The 21289-nt window shown below is 41.5% G+C and overlaps 1 protein-coding gene across 3 annotated transcripts in view; it reads right to left on the reverse strand.

Moving 5' to 3' along the window:
- EPHB1 (EPH receptor B1) overlaps nucleotides 1-21289 on the reverse strand; it is a 435557-nt gene that overhangs the window by 13804 nt on the left and 400464 nt on the right. For 2 of the 3 annotated variants that reach the window (XM_073674309.1, XM_073674307.1), the window contains exons 9-12: nucleotides 15454-15536; nucleotides 7694-7816; nucleotides 7130-7377; nucleotides 1007-1222 (exon numbers count right to left, since the gene is read on the reverse strand). In XM_073674309.1, coding sequence (XP_073530410.1) covers nucleotides 1007-1222; nucleotides 7130-7377; nucleotides 7694-7816; nucleotides 15454-15536 — 670 coding nt within the window. The remainder of the gene's footprint in view (nucleotides 1-1006; nucleotides 1223-7129; nucleotides 7378-7693; nucleotides 7817-15453; nucleotides 15537-21289) is intronic. The other variant, XM_073674308.1, reaches the window with a different exon arrangement.

Below are 21289 nucleotides of genomic sequence, written 5' to 3' on the forward strand. Positions count from 1 at the left end.
GAGCGATCTAGTGTAGATCGCTAAGTGCGCATTGTTTGCTTTGGTCTGCTCATGTAGACAGCCATTCAAACAACCGCCGATCGATAAAAGGTTACCAGAGGTCGTATCGTGCCGCCGGTCATTACATGTAGACAGATCTTGAGGTCCAGCAGAAAACTATCTTTTTAAAATTCAATGCTTATGTAAAGTGACTCTTAAGTAGGGATGGGCGAACCCGAACGGTAAAGTTCGGAGTTGATGCCGAACACCTAGTGTCCGTGCACTGACCTCGAACACGGACTTCTCCCTGAAGTCCATGTTACTGTTCAGGTTCGGCAGCCCAAACATCCTGTGTTTCCCACGCTGTGTGTGTATTTTTTATAACCAGCCAATATAAAGCTGACTGCTGGGGGGCTGCAGCCCGCAGCTGTCAGTTTTACCTGCGCTGGTTATCAAAAATAGAAGGGAACCCATGCCATTTTTTTTTTTTTTTAATTTACTTACTGCACAGGCGCCACTGAAGTTCCAGTTAAACTGCAGAAAATTTTAGTGGGAAAGATCTAAACAGACACTTTTGTGGCTGCAACTAATTGCATTAAGGCATGATCAAGACATATACTCATCATTCAGACCAATGCCACAAAAAATAAAATCTAAGTCAATGACCACACAACAGTGTCTGGCTATTACATAGAATGCATGGTGTGCCATTAAAAATATATATTTAGTGATCTCCATGTTCTTTACAAGGCCAATCACTGTGGGAAAACTGTTTTGTTAGACTATCTCATGATAATAAGTCAATCATAAGTTGGGACTTCCAGTGATCGGCTGTAATCTGCGAGGACACCCAGCAGCAAGTGTTGTTCAAATCCATCGTACTACCACCACAGTAGGAATTAAGTATTACACATTACCTGTTCAAATGAGAAGCCTAATCTGATTATCATGTCGACTTGTAGATTTTAATAATGTTGTATGTTAAAATAACTTATTTATTGAGAAATTTTGTGGTAAGGTATCTCACCAAGGAACTGGTGTATGTTGGATCCGACGTGTCATCTTGAAGGTAGCGAGAAAGTCCAAAGTCTGACACTTTGCAGACCAGGTTGCTGTTCACAAGGATATTCCTGGCTGCCAGGTCCCGATGTACATAATTCATTTCAGAGAGGTATTTCATGCCAGCTGCAATTCCTCGGAGCATGCCCACCAACTGGATGACTGTAAACTGACCATCATTTTGCTAAAAAAGATGCAAATTAAGAGAAAAAAAAATTCCAATTAAAGGTCACCAAATCATAATTATTATTATTATTATTATTATTATTAAATATTTATATAGCGCCATTAGGTTCCATGGCGCTTTACAAGTGTAGGGGCAGACAGGGACACGAACATGAAACATCAAAAGAGGCGCACTGATACAGTAGGGCAGGGGGTCCTGTCCACGAGGGCTCACAGTCTATAGGGGGTGGGTGGGAAGACAGGAGGAAGGGGAGAGGAGAGGGTGAGATGGTGTAGCAGATGGGTAATTACTGTAAGACAAACTTGTCAACTCTCCTGGAATGATTGTGAGGCTTCCTGAAACTAATGGAAATCTCCTGGTGAGTTGTCAAATCATTAGAGCGCCATCATCAGCTCTACATAAGTTTTCTTGTTGCAACTGAACCTGTATGCCCAGAACATCAGCTTTAAAAGTTGGCAAATATGCTTGCATTCCCACAAAATATACACATCTGAAAAAAGAAAAACTAACTAATCAAGCAAAACTATTTTGCATCCAGTTTACTCCTCTAACAAAATGGTCCTAACTTCAATTTATGAGGGGTCAAGTAACACTTGACCAAAGTGTGAGCTATTTTCCATCGACTCTTGCTCTGAATCGTAGACTGGGGTCGTAAGCAGGAAACACCAGTGGGCGGCAGATCTTCCTTAATTTTTTTTAGAATGGAGTACCAATGGATAGATTACTTCATAACTAGGTAGAAACTGCACATTCAGAAGTCTAGAAAAGTTGGGTGCCAACCCCAGTGTGTACTATAATGGTGGCCATATTAAAGGGAATCTGTGAGGAGAATCAAACCTCCTAAGCTGAGTTTATGGACATGCAGATCATAGGAAGCAGAATAAAATTATACCTTGATATTTGCAATTTGAGGTCTTAATCATGGAGAAAGCCACATTTTTCTTATGAGTCAATGAGCTGTTAAGAACTATGAGCCAAACACAGATCTCCCTGAGAATCAGCCTCCAGAACTTATTAGAAATCAATGGGGGTGTTACCAGTGTGAGACATGTAATGGCTGACAGTCTGCTCTCCTGATCTACTTGTCTCACATTGATAACTCCCCATTTCATATAAAATAACCTATGGATACAGATTCTTAGGGAGATCTATGTCCGGCCCATAGATCTTAACAGCTCATTTACATATTAAGAAAAACATGGATTTCTTTGGAATAAAACATCAGATCGCAGATATCAAGGTATCATTTTATTCAGCTTTCTATGACGTACATGCCCATATAGACGGCTTAGGAGGGTTAATCCTACTGATAGATTCCCTTTAATTATCCTACAAACGTCTTAGAAACCACTTCACTCAAAAACACGACTCTTCTGATTTTTGGTAGCATAGCTCTTTAAAATATAAACTACTACCATTTGCAAATAGAAAAATAAACCTTTTTTTTGCCAAGAATTGTAAATTGAAAATCATCCTGGCTATCGGCGTATTCTGTGTTTACACAGATCTCCTCTATATGCCGCTCAGCTCTCAGAAACCTTTTTCAGATACTGCTCGTTCTTTCCGCCCGACAAACACCAAGGACTTCATATTCAATGCGGCTCATAAATATAAAAAAAACACACCGGAGTGGCTTTATTAAAGCTGTATGTGAAATATAATAAGCTGGCTTTATTCCTTTCAATGCATATGGTTCTGTCAAACATGCAAGGGTGCCAGCCAGTCACAATACATCTGTAATGCTGCGGCAACCAAGCTGACAGCTCCCTTCATTAGAGGATAAAAAACATATTAGGTGTTAGAACAAGGGTTGTGCCCGCTAACTATCAAAATAGCAATTTCAGCGTATGGAACATATGTTAGTGGAACATTATCATTGAAAATATGTAAATGTATTAGACACATTATAAGCATGTCCGGGTGGCACACTCATACTGATGCCAAACATGTTCCTCTGCTCAGGTCACAACTGATTCTTTGCTTATTCTGGTAGGAAAGAATACAAAGCAAGTTTGGCAGGAAAAATGGGAAAATTACTGAATTTACAGTCATATCCACTGAATATGAGTGATAGAAGCAGGTGCTATGTAGGGCGAGATACAAACACCACCGAGGTGCACTGCGTTAGCACCAAACCATGCCGTGCCGGGAGTGTTGGCGCTTGTTACATCTATTTATCTATGTGTGAACAGACCAAATAGTAAGGGTCTAATTCAGATGTGCCATAATTCCAGAATTCGGCTGTATTTTAGGGTTAGAATTTTGCAAAACATTAAATGCTGGACCTGCAGATCTTTTTTGTAGCGGTCTACTGAACTGAATGTAGACTCTAGCTTTACTGTAACTTTGGCGTAATAGAATGTGAAGTTTGGGTGTTTTGAAGTCTGAATAGCTTAAAGAGATTGTCCACTACTTTGACATTGATGACCTATCCCTAGGATAGATCATCAATGTCTGAGTGGTTGGGGTCAGAAATCCGGCACCCCCATCAATCAGCTGTTATCGGTGGCCGCCGGCCGGAAGTACTCACTTGCGGAGCTGGCTGTCTACTTGTAGTGGCCGGGGCTTGGTACTGTACATCCACCTCATATTCAAATCAATAGGCGGTGGATGTGTAGTACCTTGCGGCAGCCACTACAAGCAGACAGAGCAACTCGGCAAGTGAGTACTTCCAGCCGTCGGCTGACACTGATAACAGCTGATCGGTGAGGGTGTCAGGTGTCGGACCCCGGCCGATCACACATTGATTACCTATCCTAGGGATATCCAATCAATGTAAAAGTAGTGGACAATTTCTTTAAATATTCCAGTAAGGGAAGTTAAAGGAAATCAGTCAGCTCTCCGGATCTGCATGTTTCATACTGATAACGCCACCTTTCACATAAAATAAGCTGCGGAGGCAGATACTCAGTGAGATCTATGTCCAGCCCATAGATCTTAACAGCTCATTTACTTATAAGAAAAACATGGATATCTCTGGGATAAGACATTGATTTGGGGATATCAAGGTGTCATTTTATCAGCTTCCCATAACCTACATGCCTATATAGATGGCCAAATAGGGTTGATCCTGTTGACAGATTCCCTTTAAAGGGGTTGTTCACTACTTGCATAACCCCTTCTCAATTACTATTGTCCCCCATGTAAAATAAAAAAAAACAGCCCCGGTATTGGGTCTCCTTGGGTAGCATGACGTTGTAACAAAGTGAGAGTGAAGATGCCCATTATGCGGCCACTGATTGTTATGTCACCTGAGTCTTGCAGTCATTGTTGGCTGCAGGGCTCACAGGATATAACAATGTCAGACAAGCCCCGGAAGACCCACTAGAATTATTTTACATGGGGGAATATAGTAATTGAAAAAGGGTTATCTGAGTAGTGGACAACCCTTTTAAGCAAAGAACTTTGCAATGCTCTGTTCCAGCATTCAAGATAGTGTTTTGTTACTTGCGGACCATGCAAAACTCCTTTAACCTGCCACCTTTTTTGGTTAGTAGGCCCGGAGCGATGTCATAAGGGTTAAGACATGAATGCTGTAGGTTGCAGGAGGTTAGCAGTGCTCTGGTTCGACAGCCACAACATCCAATGTGGCCAATGGACCAGGATCCTGCGAATCTATGTGGTTGACTCTGCTATCTATATTTATGACAAGTCCAGGTATGGATCTGCAAACATAGCAATGCCATATTGTGTCATTACGCCATTGTGCTATATTGTGTCGTTACACCATTGTGCCTTTATTAAATCTACCCACATTCATCAGTCTAGCTGTGAGTTGCTGTTCTTGTTATGTATAAATCTACAGTATAACCATGGTATATTAGAGCTTTGTTATACATGGACAGTATGTTAGGTATGTATTATAATGAGCTCTCTCTATAGAGCACACGCACCAGCTCCCAGCTAATATTTCTCACTAATCGCCACTGACACAGGCATAATCATATCACATGTACTCGACATATAGAGGTAAATGAAGAAAAATCTCTACATGGAGAAAATATGATGACACAGACAGAAAATGCCAACACACGACCCATCCATAGCCCTGTGCGGTGTGTTTGGGTGAGCAGGTTTGTGGTGTAATATACAAGGTTCATTCTCAGACACAGGAGGCTCCAGTGGATTGGATCCTATAACCTACTTTCAGGAGTTACCAAGGTTCCAATTAATGTCCCTATTTTTATCCGCAGGCTGAAACAAGATTTTTTTAGGTCATCTGCAGCGAGCATTTGGCTGGTGCTTCATCTTTACAATCACACTGCATCGTCTCCTGACAACTTCATCAATATAGCACAAGCATGGCCGGTACACATCTATGTATGCATTACATCGCGTATATCCATCAGTCTCGTGTGAAGTGTCCAATGCAGGAAACGTCTGATGGAATACACCCGCATCTATATTGTGTTCGGCATACTTTACACATTAGCATAAAGGGAATGTATCACCCATTAAGCTTTTTAGATACGGAAACATAATTTGTATTATTTGTTTTTATTTTCCAATTGTATATTTTTTATTCTGTGATATGATGTATTTGAGGGTGGCCATCGTGTTCAGCCATCTGAATCAGAAAATCACTCATTGACTTCTATGGCATAGTGTTGTGGGAATGCTCTGTGGTAGCAGTCACTTTGCAGGGTGGGCTGTGCTCATCACATATTTTCAGTGGTGGGTCCCGTGTTACCTTCAATCTTTATAATAGACATATTAAAAGGATTGTCTCATCTTCGTAAAGGGAGTCTATCACCTGTTTTTAGCCATCTAATCGGAGAGCAGCATAATGTAGAGACAGAGACCCTGATTCAAGCGATGTGTCACTTATTAGACTGCTTAGTGTAGTTTTTATAAAATCAGTTTTATCAGCAGGAGATTATCACTAGAAGGACTAGTAAACTTGCTGCGATGTAGTCTTTTATATTAATGAGCTCTATATAACCCCGCCCCCACTACTGATTGGCAGCTTTCTGCTTATGCACAGTGAACACAGAAAGCTGCCAATCAGTGGTGAGTGGTGGGGTTATACAGAGCTCAGCATCCAGAAAACAGACATTTTCTCAAAACTGCAGCAAACAGCGCAGTAAGTGATACATCCCTGGAATCAGGGTCTCTACCTCTACATCATGCTGCTCTCAGATGAGGCAGCAAAACTCTGTAAAAATAAAGTACTTTGCAGTTTACCTCTTATTATAAATCCTCTCTGATCTCACGAATGGAGGAATTTAATTCTATCGTTTACTGATTGTTTCTTAGGATACTGGCCAACGCTGCAGTCTTTCAGAGGTGGCAGGTCTCCTATGCAATGAGCGTGAGCTTGAAAGCTCTGAAGATGGCTGGATCACTACTACAATGCTACAATGCTGCAGAGGCAAAGCTTCTTTTCCTAGTAGTATTGCAGAGCGAACACAGACAGTGGAGGGTCCCTGTGCAAGAACAATATAGGGGCCCTTTGCAGTACAACAGCTCATCATAATGCACAATTCCACCTGCTTTGGAGGTGGTGGTGGCCCCCTCATCTCTTGGGCCCCTGTGTCACCAATGGTATGTCCATCCCTGTTAGAGAGCGTACAGTTTGTGCCAACAATTCAGCCATGCTTTTGGTCCAAACTGTCAGTCATAGGGACAGAATACGAGACACGACCTATAAAATGTAATTCTGCCCGAGTGTAAAATATCACGTTTTTTATGTAGTTAGTGACATGTAAATAATAAAAAACACAAAAAAATGAAATATGCTACAGTATATTTCCTTGGACAGATCAGCCATATAAATGCAGACTTATTTTGTTTTAATGAAACGATGTGTGCTTTGTGCAGTCACATTGTCATTATGATTATGATATGCATGATATTCTAGGTATGTTATATATATTAGATAACTGCCAGCGTCACGGTACTTACCCGAAGGAAAGAGTCCAGGGCTCCATTTTCCATGAATTCTGTAATGATCATAACTGGTCGACTCTTGGTGACCACACCTTCCAGCCGGATGATATTAGGATGGTCAAACTGACCCATGATACTTGCTTCGCTCAGAAAGTCCCGTCTTTGCTTTTCGGAGTATCCAGCCTTGAGAGTTTTTATGGCAACATAGATTTCCCGTTTCCCGGGGAGTTTTAGACGGCCCTTGTACACCTCTCCAAATTCTCCTGAAAGTGAAAGAAAATTGGTAATGTGAATTAGTTCTGCATTACGCTATCGATCCATGGTGACATTTACTAAAATTAAAAATGATTGCCACAGTCCCTCAACCTTAACATTTTCCTATGGGGAAAAGAGGACGCCTCAAGCCAAACTCTTCCAGTTGGCGCTACACTACTTCCTCCATAGGGAAATTCTAGATAGAAGTCTCAGAACGGTCATTGTAACTGGTGGCTTTTCTAAAAGATGATATATACTCAAAGCTGTGGACCTGCATCGAATGGTAACATTTTAATAAATAACTTATTAAATGTAATATCCAACCTGCCCCGATGACTTCTTCAATCTTCACAAAAGAGACATCGATTTCCTTAGCAAACTCTCTCACAGCCTCATTGGGATCTTCATATGTGAAGGGGTCAATGTATATTTTCATCCCTGGGGAACCTGCAGGCAAAAGAGCATGAGACGATCAAAAGGGTGAACAGACTTAATATCAAGCTACAAGTTATTTACATGCCGCTAAATTGATTCTCTCAAATGTAATTAAGCTCTGAAGGTCATACATGTGGTCAACACAGATCATCTTATGCCTGGATTGAGACAGGCAACAAACATGGAGTTACGACTGACCATCTTGATGATGGAACGCATTGACCGTGTTTTTACAATGACAGCATAGAGAACTTCTTGTTTTCTTATAAGGTTTAATAGATAACAAAGATCTAGTTTCTAAGAATATCTGATGGACTAGTCAATTAGTCACTGGAGTGTGGAGAACCAAAACAATCAGATTGCCATTATGGGCATGCAAGAGACTGGTGTAACTCCTTAAGCCACATTAGCTGAAAGCTGGCAGAATTGGAAGATGGTCTCATTTACATGGGGGCCTCTTGACTTATCGTTGGGGGAGAGAAAGAATGGGAAGCATTCCAATTTCAAACGTGTTTTTTTCAGAGGAGGCAAGTCACCTCTGGCAGCAGATTTCTTCTCTCTCCCCATAGGAATGCTCATGTTTACGTGGGAGTCAGCTGTCAACTGAATGACCTCTATCTCATGTGAATGGCCGACTTTATTCTGTAGAGGGATCAATAAAATAATCTTCTGGTGGCCATACACATTAGGTGCGCACATTAGAATAAAGTTTATCAAAATAGCCCACTTCAACCAAAACGATTTTCATCCAATAACAGCTAAGATGTGAAAGATTTCCCTTAAAGCATTTTCTCAGAGCATTCCTAGAGATGTCATTCATCCTTCTACTGGTGTCAATGTCACCAGTTCGAACTACTATAATTTCGTAATGTTTATGGCTGCTAGATCTACTAGAGGCAAGATACATCAATTACGTGAGAGCAGGCAGGTAGAATGCCATCATCAAGCCTTGGCTTCCTTCAATCAATGTGAGACTGGGCAAGTAGAATGCCACCATCAAGCCTTGACTTCCTGCAATCAGTGTGAGACCGGGCAGGTAGAATGCCACCATCAAGCCTTGGCTTCCTTCAATCAATGTGAGACTGGGCAGGTAGAATGCCACCATCAAGCCTTGGCTTCCTTCAATCAGTGTGAGACCGGGCAGGTAGAATGCCACCATCAAGCCTTGGCTTCCTTCAATCAGTGTGAGACCGGGCAGGTAGAATGCCACCATCAAGCCTTGGCTTCCTTCAATCACTGTGAGACAGGGCAGGTAGAATGCCACCATCAAGCCTTGGCTTCCTTCAATCAGTGTGAGACAGGGCAGGTAGAATGCCACCATCAAACTTTGGCTTCCTTCAATCAGTGTGAGACCTGGCAAGGTGGATGCCACCATCTAGCTTGCTTCCTGCAATCAAATGTGTCTGATGAATATGAATATATTATATTATATATATATATATATAAAACGTATAAACATAGTGTATGTATCCTAGGTATTTTAACATAAGTTTCCATGGTTTTTACCTTGTCCTTGAAATCCAGCTTTTTTTTCTAACGAGTGGGCCAGCCATCTCAAGCTGCCTCTGCCTTGTATCTGTCCACCTCTACATCTATCATTTCCTGAGCTATGACAATCTTTCACAGCAGACCAGGATTAAATCTTCTTGTCCAGCATGTGAGGAAATGAAGACTTGATACCTTATCTCTTCCCTTCCTCCCCCTCCCTTCTCCACAGGTTTATCTTACCTTGTAGTCAGTATCTCTATAGAGCCATCACTGCTCACCTTACTCGCCTCTCAACACCCGCTCACCCTTCACCGGTTCTCTGTCCTGTCTCCCTTTACAGGAATCTAGCTTCCTTTTTCTCAATCCTTCATCCTCACCCACCCTCCTCTTTCTTAGGCATTATCTTCTTTTTATAATGAAATCATCATTCCATTATGCTCGCACTTTATCACTGTGTCCTGGGGTGAAGGAAGTTCTGTTTCCCCCTGTCCTGGGTTCTCGGTGCACCGCCATCAATAATATGCACTTTGTAAAAAAAAAAATTCAATTTGTAGTTCTCTATTTGGCTTCCAGGAAGTCATTGGCATTTCAGTATCAACTCGATCATTTGTTTTTTCGCAGCCTAAGATGACAGCAACGCATTGCAAAAAGAGGTTAATCTTTCTGATCTTTGCGGGTTAATTAATTTTCACCCTGACTGCAGCCAAGAAGCTTTCTGGGGAAAGGACAGACATTCTTTTTAGTGGATTTCTGCAGCGTACAGGCCTCAGAAAACAGATTGTTTAATAGGAGATACATTCATTTGCCTAAATGGCACTTTGGCTCAAGCTGGCAAATGACATTTCACTTTCTACCCTGAAAGAACCCATTTTTTATGCACGTAATTCAATAAACATAAAGTGAAAACACAACCTCAGCATTGTGGAAAGTTGTGTACGACATAACCGCAGAATGACTGTAGGTCATTAGAAATAAATAATCCCTATTATTTTTAACATGTTACTATTGCTCAAGATAAATATTTAAAGGATGGATGGAGAGATGAAGCGATGAATGGAGTGATGGATGGAGAGATGAATGGATGGAGAGATGAATGGATGGAGCAATGAATGGGTGGATGAATGCAGCGATGGATGGAACGATGGATGGAACGATGGATGGAACGATGGATGGAGCGATGGATGGAACGATGGATGGAACGATGGATAGAACGATGGCTGGAACAATGGATGGAACTGTGAATGGATGGAGCGATGAATGGATGGAGTGATGAATGGATGGAGTGATGAATGGATGGATGGATGAATGGAGCAATGAAGAGATGGATGGAGCAATGAATGGATGGTGCGATGGATGGATGGAATGAGCATCTCAATGATTAGCGCTGGTATTTTGCAGCGCTGGGGTCCTGGATTCAAATTCCACCATGTACAACATCTGCAAGGAGTTTGTATGTGCTCCCCATGTTTGTGTGGGTTTCCTCCTGGTGCTCTAGTTTCCTCCCACACTCCAAAGACAGACTTTGCCACATCAGTAATCTGTGACTGCTGGATGGGAGACCTGAGGCCTGGCATCCATGGCTTTTCTTTTGCTTAGCTGGCCAGGGATGACATCCTCTACTGTATTACAGATAGATAGATAGATAGATAGATAGATAGATAGATAGATAGATAGATAGATACACTACCGTTCAAAAGTTTGGGGTCACCCAGACAATTTTGCGTTTTCCATGAAAACTCATACTTTTATTTATCAAATGAGTTGCAAAATGATTAGAAAACATAGTCCAGACATTGACAAGGTTAGAAATAATGATTTTTATTTGAAAGAATAATTTTCTCCTTCAAACTCTGCTTTCGTCAGAGATTGCTCCCTTTGCAGCAATTCCAGCATTGCAGACCTTTGTCATTCTAGCTGTTAATTTGCTGAGGGAATCTTGAGAAATTTCCCCCCATGCTTCCTGAAGTCCCTCCCACAAGTTGGATTGGCTTGATGGGCACTTTTTGCGTACCATACGGTCAAGCTGCTCCCACAACAGCTCAATGGGGGTGAGATCTGGTGACTGCGCTGGCCACAACATTAAAGATAGAATACCAGCTGCCTGCTTCTTCCCTAAATAGTTCATGCATAATTTGGAGGTGTGCTTTGGGTCATTGTTCTGTTGTAGGATGAAATTGGCTCCAATCAAGCGCTGTCCACAGGGTATGGCATGGCATTGCAAAATGGAGTGATAGCCTTCCTTATTCAACATCCCATTTACCTTGTACAAATCTCCCACTAAACCAGCACCAAAGCAACCCCAGACCATCACATTACCTCCACCATGCTTGACAGATGGCGTCAGGCACTCTTCCAGCATCTTTTCAGTTGTTCTGCGTCTCACAAATGTTCTTCTGTGTGATCCAAACACCTCAAACTTTGATTCGTCTGTCCATAAAACTTTTTTCCAATCTTCCTCTGTCCTCTGTGTTCTTTTGCCCATATTAATCTTTTCCTTTTATTAGCCAGTCTCAGATATGTTTTTTTTTTGCCACTTTGCCCTGAAGGCCAGAATCCTGGAGTCGCCTCTTCACTGTAGACGTTGACACTGGCGTTTTGCGTGTACTATTTAATGAAGCTGCCAGTTGAGGAGCTGTGAGGTGTCGATTTCTCAAACTAGAGACTCTAATGTACTTGTCTTGTTGCTCAGTTGTGCAGCGGGGCCTCCCACTTTTCTTTCTACTCTGGTTAGAGCCTGTTTGTGCTCTCCTCTGAAGGGAGTAGTACACACCGTTGTAGGAAATCTTCAGTTTCTTGGCAAGTTCTCACAAGGAATAGCCTTCATTTCTAAGAACAAGAATAGACTGTCGAGTTTCACACGAAAGTTCTCTTTTTCTGGCCATTTTGAGAGTTTCATAGAACAAACAAATGTAATGCACCAGATTCTCAACTAGCTCAAAGGAAGGTCAATTTTATAGCTTCTCATATCAGCCAAACGGTTTTCAGCTGTGCTAACATACTTGTGCAAGGGTTTTCTAAACATCCATTAGCCTTCTTACACAGTTAGCAAACACAATGTACGATTAAGACACTGGAGTGGAGGTTGTTGGAAATGGGTCTCTATACACCTATGTAGATATTATAATAAAAACAAGACGTTTGCAGCTAGAATATTCATTTACCACATTAACAATGTATAGAGTGTATTTCTGATTCATTTAATGTTAGCTTCATTGAAAAAAAATGTGCTTTTCTTTCAAAAATAATAAAATTTCTAAATGACCCCAAACTTTTGAACGGTAGTGTAGATAGATAGATAGATAGATAGATAGATAGTACTGACCCCATTTTTTGGATCGTGTACAAGAGGTTTTTGTGATAATCTTGGGGCTTTTGCACCCATATTTACATGAAAAGTGCTGCTTTTATTTTTACATCTCTAGATAAATAGAGCAATTATAACCATATCTATCTCCCTGCCCTAATTGCCCCTTCTGCTGGTCAGCACCACTGCGCCTCTTCTGCGCTCAGGATATCCATCTCTGCATTTCCCAGCAGGTTTAATATGAGAATGTGGGACACTCTGTGTACAGAGACTGACAGATTGGGGACAGGCGGTGTTATGCAGGCTCCAACCTGCAGCCTGGCTATTATTTACTGTGTCATAAGAAACCTATTAGCAGATAAATGAAGGGACAACTCTAGCAAGAAATCAAGATTCATCACATGTGACAAGGGCCTGTGATTGGAAGCCATAGCAAAGGTGAGAGCGAGCAGCTGCAGCTACTGAGTGATGTGCAATGGGACCCGGCCTGATAAGAAGTGATGAGAAAGGGGAAAATAGAGAGGAGGATGGGAGACGCAGGGAACTGAGAGGACGTCATGAAAAGCTAAGAAAGGGCACAGTCCTGGAAGGAGAAGAGAAGGATAATGACACCATTGTGGAGATCTCTGCTTTCCAGGACTTCTTTAAAGATAGAAAAAAAATAGAACCAAAATATGTAAGCTAAAGTAATATTTATTTTTACTTTCTAATGTAACTTGCATCTATAAAATTCCCAACAATGAATTAAACAGAATAATTTACACCAAAAATTGACAAATTCCAATATATTAGTAAAGCAGAACTTTTATGTGGTAATTCTCCCTTAAAGAGATACTGGCATTTTTTTGGTGCATGAAACCATAATATTTGTAGTCACTTATAAACTGGCTTCTCAGCAACTGATGGAAAGACCGACAATATGTCACTGATTGAACGTACTGAAAAAAGTAATAGTTTGTTGTCATTTTCTAAGAAGATGATTTAAAAGTGATGATGACCAATATGATTGAACTTTTGACACTTTTTCAAACATTTCTGAATAATGGGTTATTTTATGCGTTGGGTGAAAAACTTGGAGTCAATGACAATTGGCCAGTATAGGGGGTCATGCTACTAAAACTGCAGGTAAGGGTGTGGCCCCCATTTTTTTGAGCTGGAAATAACGTTCCCATTTGCTGGGTATCCATTTGGGACCCGGTCCTGCTCAGCCCTTATTCACATTAACATCACTTCGACATGGTAAGGTTTTAATACTAAAGGTTAGGACCATCCCGAATGTGGTACACCTTCAAGCTGGTAGGACACTTTTTTTAATAAAAAACGCTGTTTACTAAGTAAGTACCCAATGTTATTTATATGCACCATAGCTTTTACTTATTTACTTACAGCGAGGTATATCTTCACTTTGTTTCTATCTTGGATTTTGAATATGGTGCAACCAAAATATTACGACAAATATTAATTCATTAGGATTATAGGGGGCGCCCCACCACAATTCTATCTTTCCATATTCCCTATTAGTACTTAGGACCCCCCTTTACCAGCCATAGCTGTAGGAACTAGCGAGCAGCAGCTTTCACTATGGCAGGCTCTGGCCATCCAGGTTTCCTATGGTTGTCCGTTCAGTTTAAAGGGGTGTTCTTATTATCTTAAATGTGTGAAATTGCAAAGTACTTGTAAGAACAAGCAACTTTGCAATATAACTTTTATTAAAAATTCACTCCATTCCCAAGATTGGAGGGATTTTAAATTAAATTGTTCACTGCTAGTTGCCCAGGTTACCAACCACCTTTGCAGTCAGAGATGGTGGCCCCCAAGGTAAGGAGTGCAACGTTTACAAGCTCTTTGTTATGGAGCTCGCAAACGCTGCTCTGAAGCTGTCAGGATCACTGGATCCAGCCCGCTTCAATGCCCCTATGCTCCTCTGATGTGGTGGAGACAAAGCTGCCTTTGCTTGCACCATGGGAGAGCACTGAGTTTGGGATATCGGAGAGACCATGCCACTGATCAGAACTGTCGATCATCGGGAGCGTGGCAAGACGGAAGCCAGGAGGAAGAGGACTGTTGCCACCTGAAGATAGAAGATGGGACAACCCATTGAGTAGCTGCTGTGTAATACTACATTTCCTTTACAGTGAAAATGAGCTACTGGCCCCATCTCCCTCTATCAAAATCAGAAGTTTTCAAAGGGACTTAGGGTCTGAAGATTGTGGTTAAGATGTAGCAAAGAAGTTTTTCTTCTAAATAATATATACCATGTCCACAGGATAGTTGATAAATGTATGATCGCTAGGGATCCTTCTGCTTGGTCCCCTACTCTAAGAACAGTGGTCTAAAAGGCCCCTGTGTGAATGGAGCAGTAGAGCACATGTGTGACCATCACGCACTTCTATGGGACACACTGAGACAGACATTTCTTCCATCCCATAGATGTGAATGGAGCTTTTATGGAGTTTCATTGTATAGTGTAAGAGTACCATACTGTGCCCTTTTAAAAACAGGTACTAAGTTGTAGTTGCCGATGGTCTCTACCAATGCACTGTATATCTTACTCCCAAATATATATATATATATATATATATATATATATATATATATATATCCCTAACACACATTGGATACAGTCATTTAATGCAGCCCAGCCATTTATTACTAAGTTCTGCTGAAATGAAGGCACTTATTGGGAAGGCAGTGAGTTCACATAGCTATTGATTCCTCCAACAGGATGGATGACCCCATACGTGTTACGTTGACAGATGCACTTTAAAAATGTTGAGCATTGCTGTACTTAGAATTAATACTTAACTATAAGCCTGAACTCTGCTGACATATGATGTCCCTGGTGGCTATGTCTTACCTCTGCCGGTGCTGTAATGCTGTAGTTTATCACTGTACACCGCCTCTTTGCTGTACGTTCTCTTCCTGAAATACAAAAATACACTAGACTTGAAAAATATTAATGCAAATGGTTATTATGGACTCAGCGGGATGATCAGGCCGATCATATATCGCATTTCAAGGAAAACAGGTCATTGAAAACAGTGATATTTTATTACTGTGAGCAAGTATTACGAATAATCACAGAAAATACAGAAAATACTAAATCAAAGTATGGAAACTCCTTATAGAAAGGATTCAGGGAAAAAATATACTGTATATACATATACAGTCATATGAAAAAGTTTGGGCACCCCTATTAATCTTAAGCTTAATGTTTTATAAAAATTGGTGTTTTTGCAACAGCTATTTCAGTTTGATATATGTAATAACTGTTGGACACAGTAATGTTTCTGCCTTGAAATGAGGTTTATTGTACTAACAGAAAATGTGCAATCTGCATTCAAACAAAATTTGACAGGTGCATAAGTATGGGCACCCTTATCATTTTCTTGTTTTAAATACTCCTACCTACTTTTTACTGACTTACTAAAGCACTTTTTTTGGTTTTGTAACCTCATTGAGCTTTGAACTTCATAGCCGGGTGTATGCAATCATGAGAAAAGCTACTTAAAGTGGCCACTTGCAAGTTGTTCTCCTGTTTGAATCTCCTCTGAAGAGTGGCATCATGGGCTCCTCAAAACAACTGTCAAATGATCTGAAAACAACGATTATTCAACATAGTTGTTCAGGGGAAGGATACAAAAAGCTGTCTCAGAGATTTAACCTGTCAGTTTCCACTGTGAGGATCATAGTAAGGAAATGGAAGAACACAGGGACTGTTCTTGTTAAGGCCAGAAATGGCAGGCCAAGAAAAACATCAGAAAGGCAGAGAAGAAGAATGGTGAGATCAGTCAAGGACAATCCTCAGACCACCTCCAGAGAGCTGCAGCATCAACTTGCTGCAGATGGTGTCACTGTGCATCAGTCAACTATACAACGCACTTTGCACAAGGAGAAGCTGTATGGGAGAGTGATGCGAAAGAAGCCGTTTCTGCAAGCACGCCACAAACAGAGTCGGCTGAGGTATGCAAGGGCACATTTGGAGAAGCCAATTTCTTTTTGGAAGAAGGTCCTGTGGACTGATGAAACCAAGATTGAGTTGTTTGGTCATACAAAAAGGCGTTATGCATGGTGGCAAAAAAACACAGCATTCCAAGACAAACACTTGCTACCCACAGTAAAATTTGGTGGAGGTTCCATCATGCTTTGGGGCTGTGTGGCCAATGCCGGCACCGGGAATCTTGTTAAAGTTGAGGGACGCATGGAGGAGTCCAGGGGAGGAGTCCTGAGGAGCCCAGGGGAGGAGTCCTGAGGAGATAATTTGCATATTCCCACTGCATTTTGGGGTAAGTGAAGAGTCTCCGCGAGCTCAAAGAACACTGGATTTTGGCTGTTGGAGCTGAAAAGAGGACATCGGTAAACCAGGGGAGGAGTCCTGAGGAGATAATTTGCATATTCCCACTGCATTTTGGGGTAAGTGAAGAGTCTCCGCGAGCTCAAAGAACACTGGATTTTGGCTGTTGGAGCTGAAAAGAGGACATCGGTAAACCAGGGGAGGAGTCCTGAGGAGATAATTTGCATATTCCCACTGCATTTTGGGGTAAGTGAAGAGTCTCCGCGAGCTCAAAGAACACTGGATTTTGGCTGTTGGAGCTGAAAAGAGGACATCGGTAAACCAGGGGAGGAGTCCTGAGGAGATAATTTGCATATTCCCACTGCATTTTGGGGTAAGTGAAGAGTCTCCGCGAGCTCAAAGAACACTGGATTTTGGCTGTTGGAGCTGAAAAGAGGACATCGGTAAACCAGGGGAGGAGTCCTGAGGAGATAATTTGCATATTCCCACTGCATTTTGGGGTAAGTGAAGAGTCTCCGCGAGCTCAAAGAACACTGGATTTTGGCTGTTGGAGCTGAAAAGAGGACATCGGTAAACCAGGGGAGGAGTCCTGAGGAGATAATTTGCATATTCCCACTGCATTTTGGGGTAAGTGAAGAGTCTCCGCGAGCTCAAAGAACACTGGATTTTGGCTGTTGGAGCTGAAAAGAGGACATCGGTAAACCAGGGGAGGAGTCCTGAGGAGATAATTTGCATATTCCCACTGCATTTTGGGGTAAGTGAAGAGTCTCCGCGAGCTCAAAGAACACTGGATTTTGGCTGTTGGAGCTGAAAAGAGGACATCGGTAAACCAGGGGAGGAGTCCTGAGGAGATAATTTGCATATTCCCACTGCATTTTGGGGTAAGTGAAGAGTCTCCGCGAGCTCAAAGAACACTGGATTTTGGCTGTTGGAGCTGAAAAGAGGACATCGGTAAACCAGGGGAGGAGTCCTGAGGAGATAATTTGCATATTCCCACTGCATTTTGGGGTAAGTGAAGAGTCTCCGCGAGCTCAAAGAACACTGGATTTTGGCTGTTGGAGCTGAAAAGAGGACATCGGTAAACCGCGCGCCTACCGGCGCGCGCATTTTGAAGCTTTTTTTTTAAGCTTTTTTCACTGTTTTCAGAACATTAACAATAAGAACATGGAAGAGTCCAGGAGCCATTTGGTGAGCTGCATATCCTGCTACATGTTCACAGACTTGCCAGTGGAAAAGCCAGACTTCGCATGCCAGAAATGCAAGCTTGTGTCCCTGTTGGAGGAAAAGTTGCGAAACCTAGAAGAGAGGTTAACTACCTTGAAAATCATTAAGGAAGGTGAAGAGTTCTTAGACAGAGCAGAATTATCTCTTCATGATTCAGAAAGAGAAGAAATTCGAACTGCACCTGACGAAACAAAGGAATGGAAGCATGTGACCCACAGAAGCAGGAGGATCGAGAGGCAGTCAGCACCCATACTGCTCAGGAACCAGTACCAGGCTCTCACACAGGAGAACCATGAAGAAATACAGCAAGATAAGACTTTGCCAGCAATAAATAACCTTGTAAGCCCTCAGAATCCTCCTGGATGGAGAAAGAAGAATGTTGTGAAGAAAAAACGGAGAGTGGTGGTCATGGGGGATTCCCTGTTAAGAGGAACAGAGGCCGCTATCTGCAGACCAGACATAACCTCAAGAGAAATGTGCTGTCTTCCAGGAGCAAAAATTAAAGATGTGTCTGACAGGATATCAAGACTCTTCAGACCTACAGATCACTACCCATTCCTGCTAATACATGTGGGGACAAATGACACCGCAAGAAAGGACCTGGAAACCATCTGCAGTGACTTTGAAGACTTAGGCAAGAAAGTGAAAGAATTGGGAGCGCAGGTGGTCTTCTCATCCATCCTCCCAGTGGATGGCCATGGAACAATGAGGTGGAATAAGATTCTACAGGTGAACAACTGGCTACGTCGATGGTGCCGTCAACAAGGATTTGGATTTCTGGATCACGGAATGAATTACCTATACGATGGACTACTTGCTAGAGATGGGGTGCACCTTACGAAGACTGGAAAACATGTATTTGGAAGTCGCCTTGCTACACTCATCAGAAGAGCTTTAAACTAGAACAATGTGGGAAGGGAAGCAAAAGGCCAGAAAAAGCCATACAGCTGACAAATACTATTGAGATCTCTGCTACTGGAAGTGGAAAAGAAGAACAAAGACAAAAAAATCGAAATAATAAAAATATGGGAGGAAGAGAAACCAATCACAAACTAAAATGTTTTTATACAAATGCACAAAGCATGGGCAACAAACAAGGAGAATTGGAACTACTAATGCAGGAAAAGGAATATGATGTCATTGGAATCACTGAAACTTGGTGGGACGATACACATGATTGGAATAAAAGGCTAAAAGGATACAACTTATTTGCAAGAAACAGACTTGATAAACGAGGAGGAGGTGTTGCATTGTATGTTAGAAAAGCGTATATCTGCACAGAGATTGAAGCTTCAGAGACTGGGAGTTCTGTGGAAACTGTTTGGGTAAGAATACAAGGAGAGAACAACGGAAAGGACACCATTGTAGGCATTTACTACAGGCCACCTGGGCAAGCTGAAGATATGGATGAACTCTTTATGTATCAAATGACCAAGTTCTCCAAAAAATATGACGTAGTGGTCATGGGAGATTTCAACTATCCAGACATTTGTTGGGAATCTCTCTCAAGTAAAACTAACAGGTCAAGCAAATTCTTATCCTCTCTTGCTGACAACTTTATCTTCCAAAAGGTAGGGGAGAAAACAAGGGGATCTGCTACTTTGGATCTAATTCTTATAAACAGGGAGGAAATGGTTGAGGAGGTAAAGGTGGCTGGGACCCTAGGAGGCAGCGATCATGCTATTATAGAATTTTGGATAACTAGAGGAGGAAGACATGTGAAGACTCAAACTTCAAGGTTAGATTTTAGAAAGGCAGATTTTAAGAGACTCAGAAAGAGAATAGGAGGGATCCAATGGCTGGATGTCCTTAAGGACAAAAATGTCCAGGAAGGATGGGAAATTTTTAAAAATGAGATTCTCAAAGCACAATCGTTAACAATCCCGAAAAGTAGGAAAAATGGGAAGCATTTAAGGAAACCAGGATGGATGAACACAGAACTTAAACACATGCTAAAAAGAAAGAAAGAAATGTTTATTAAATGGAAAGAGGGAGGCATATCTAAAGAAGATTATAATGCAGTCTGCAGATCCTGTAGGGCACGTATCAGGTTAGCTAAAGCTGACAATGAATTAAGGCTTGCAAGAGATGTCAAAAGCAATAAAAAAGGATTTTGGGGGTATGTCAAAAGTAAAAGAAAAGTCAAAGATGCTATAGGATTTTTACAGGATGAAAATGGAGAAATGGTAAGAGAGGATGTTGAGAAGGCCGAACTTTTTAATTCCTATTTTGCATCTGTTTTCTCTCAGAAAGAAAATGTAACATCAACTGATCTTCACTGTCCTTTTAAAGGAATAGAGGAATGCAAGTTATCAGTAAACAGAGAGATTGTGAGGGAATATTTAGCTAACATAAATGAGTTCAAGTCTCCAGGTCCAGATGAATTACACCCCAGAGAACTGAAGGAGATTGTAGAAGAAATTTTAGAACCACTCTCCATAATCTTTGAAAATTCTTGGAGAACAGGAGAAGTCCCAGAAGACTGGAGAAGAGCAAATGTTGTTCCTATCTTCAAAAAGGGGAAGAAGGTGGACCCAGGGAACTATAGGCCGGTGAGTCTGACTTCTATACCAGGAAAGATCTTTGAACAAATTATTAAACAACATGTATGTAAGTACATGGATAAGAATGAAGTGATTAACCAGAGTCAGCATGGGTTTGTAACTAACAAGTCATGTCAGACTAACTTAATTTCCTTCTATGACAGAATCACTGACTGGGTGGATCAGGGAAATGCTGTAGATATAGTATATCTTGACTTCAGCAAAGCATTTGACAAAGTATCTCACATCATCCTTATTGAAAAAATGACCAAGTATGCAATGGACCAGGCAACTGTTAGGTGGATTCATAACTGGCTTAGTGATCGGACTCAAAGGGTGGTTGTAAATGGCTTCACATCCAGCTGGATGAATGTCTCAAGTGGGGTACCACAGGGCTCCGTCCTGGGACCTGTATTGTTCAACATCTTTATCAATGATTTAGATGAAGGAATTGAGGGTAAACTGATTAAATTTGCTGATGACACAAAGCTAGGAGGGATAGTTAATACTAGAGAAGAGAGAGAGAGGATTCAAAAAGACCTAAATAAACTGGAGCAGTGGGCAGCAACCAACAGAATGGTTTTTAACAGGGAAAAATGCAAAGTACTACATCTGGGCAATAAAAATGAAAA

Source organism: Phyllobates terribilis, unplaced genomic scaffold (genome assembly GCF_046119375.1).
Source record: "Phyllobates terribilis strain yellow unplaced genomic scaffold, ASM4611937v1 Scaffold_3__8_contigs__length_932513732, whole genome shotgun sequence".
Lineage (NCBI taxonomy): Eukaryota > Metazoa > Chordata > Amphibia > Anura > Dendrobatidae > Phyllobates > Phyllobates terribilis.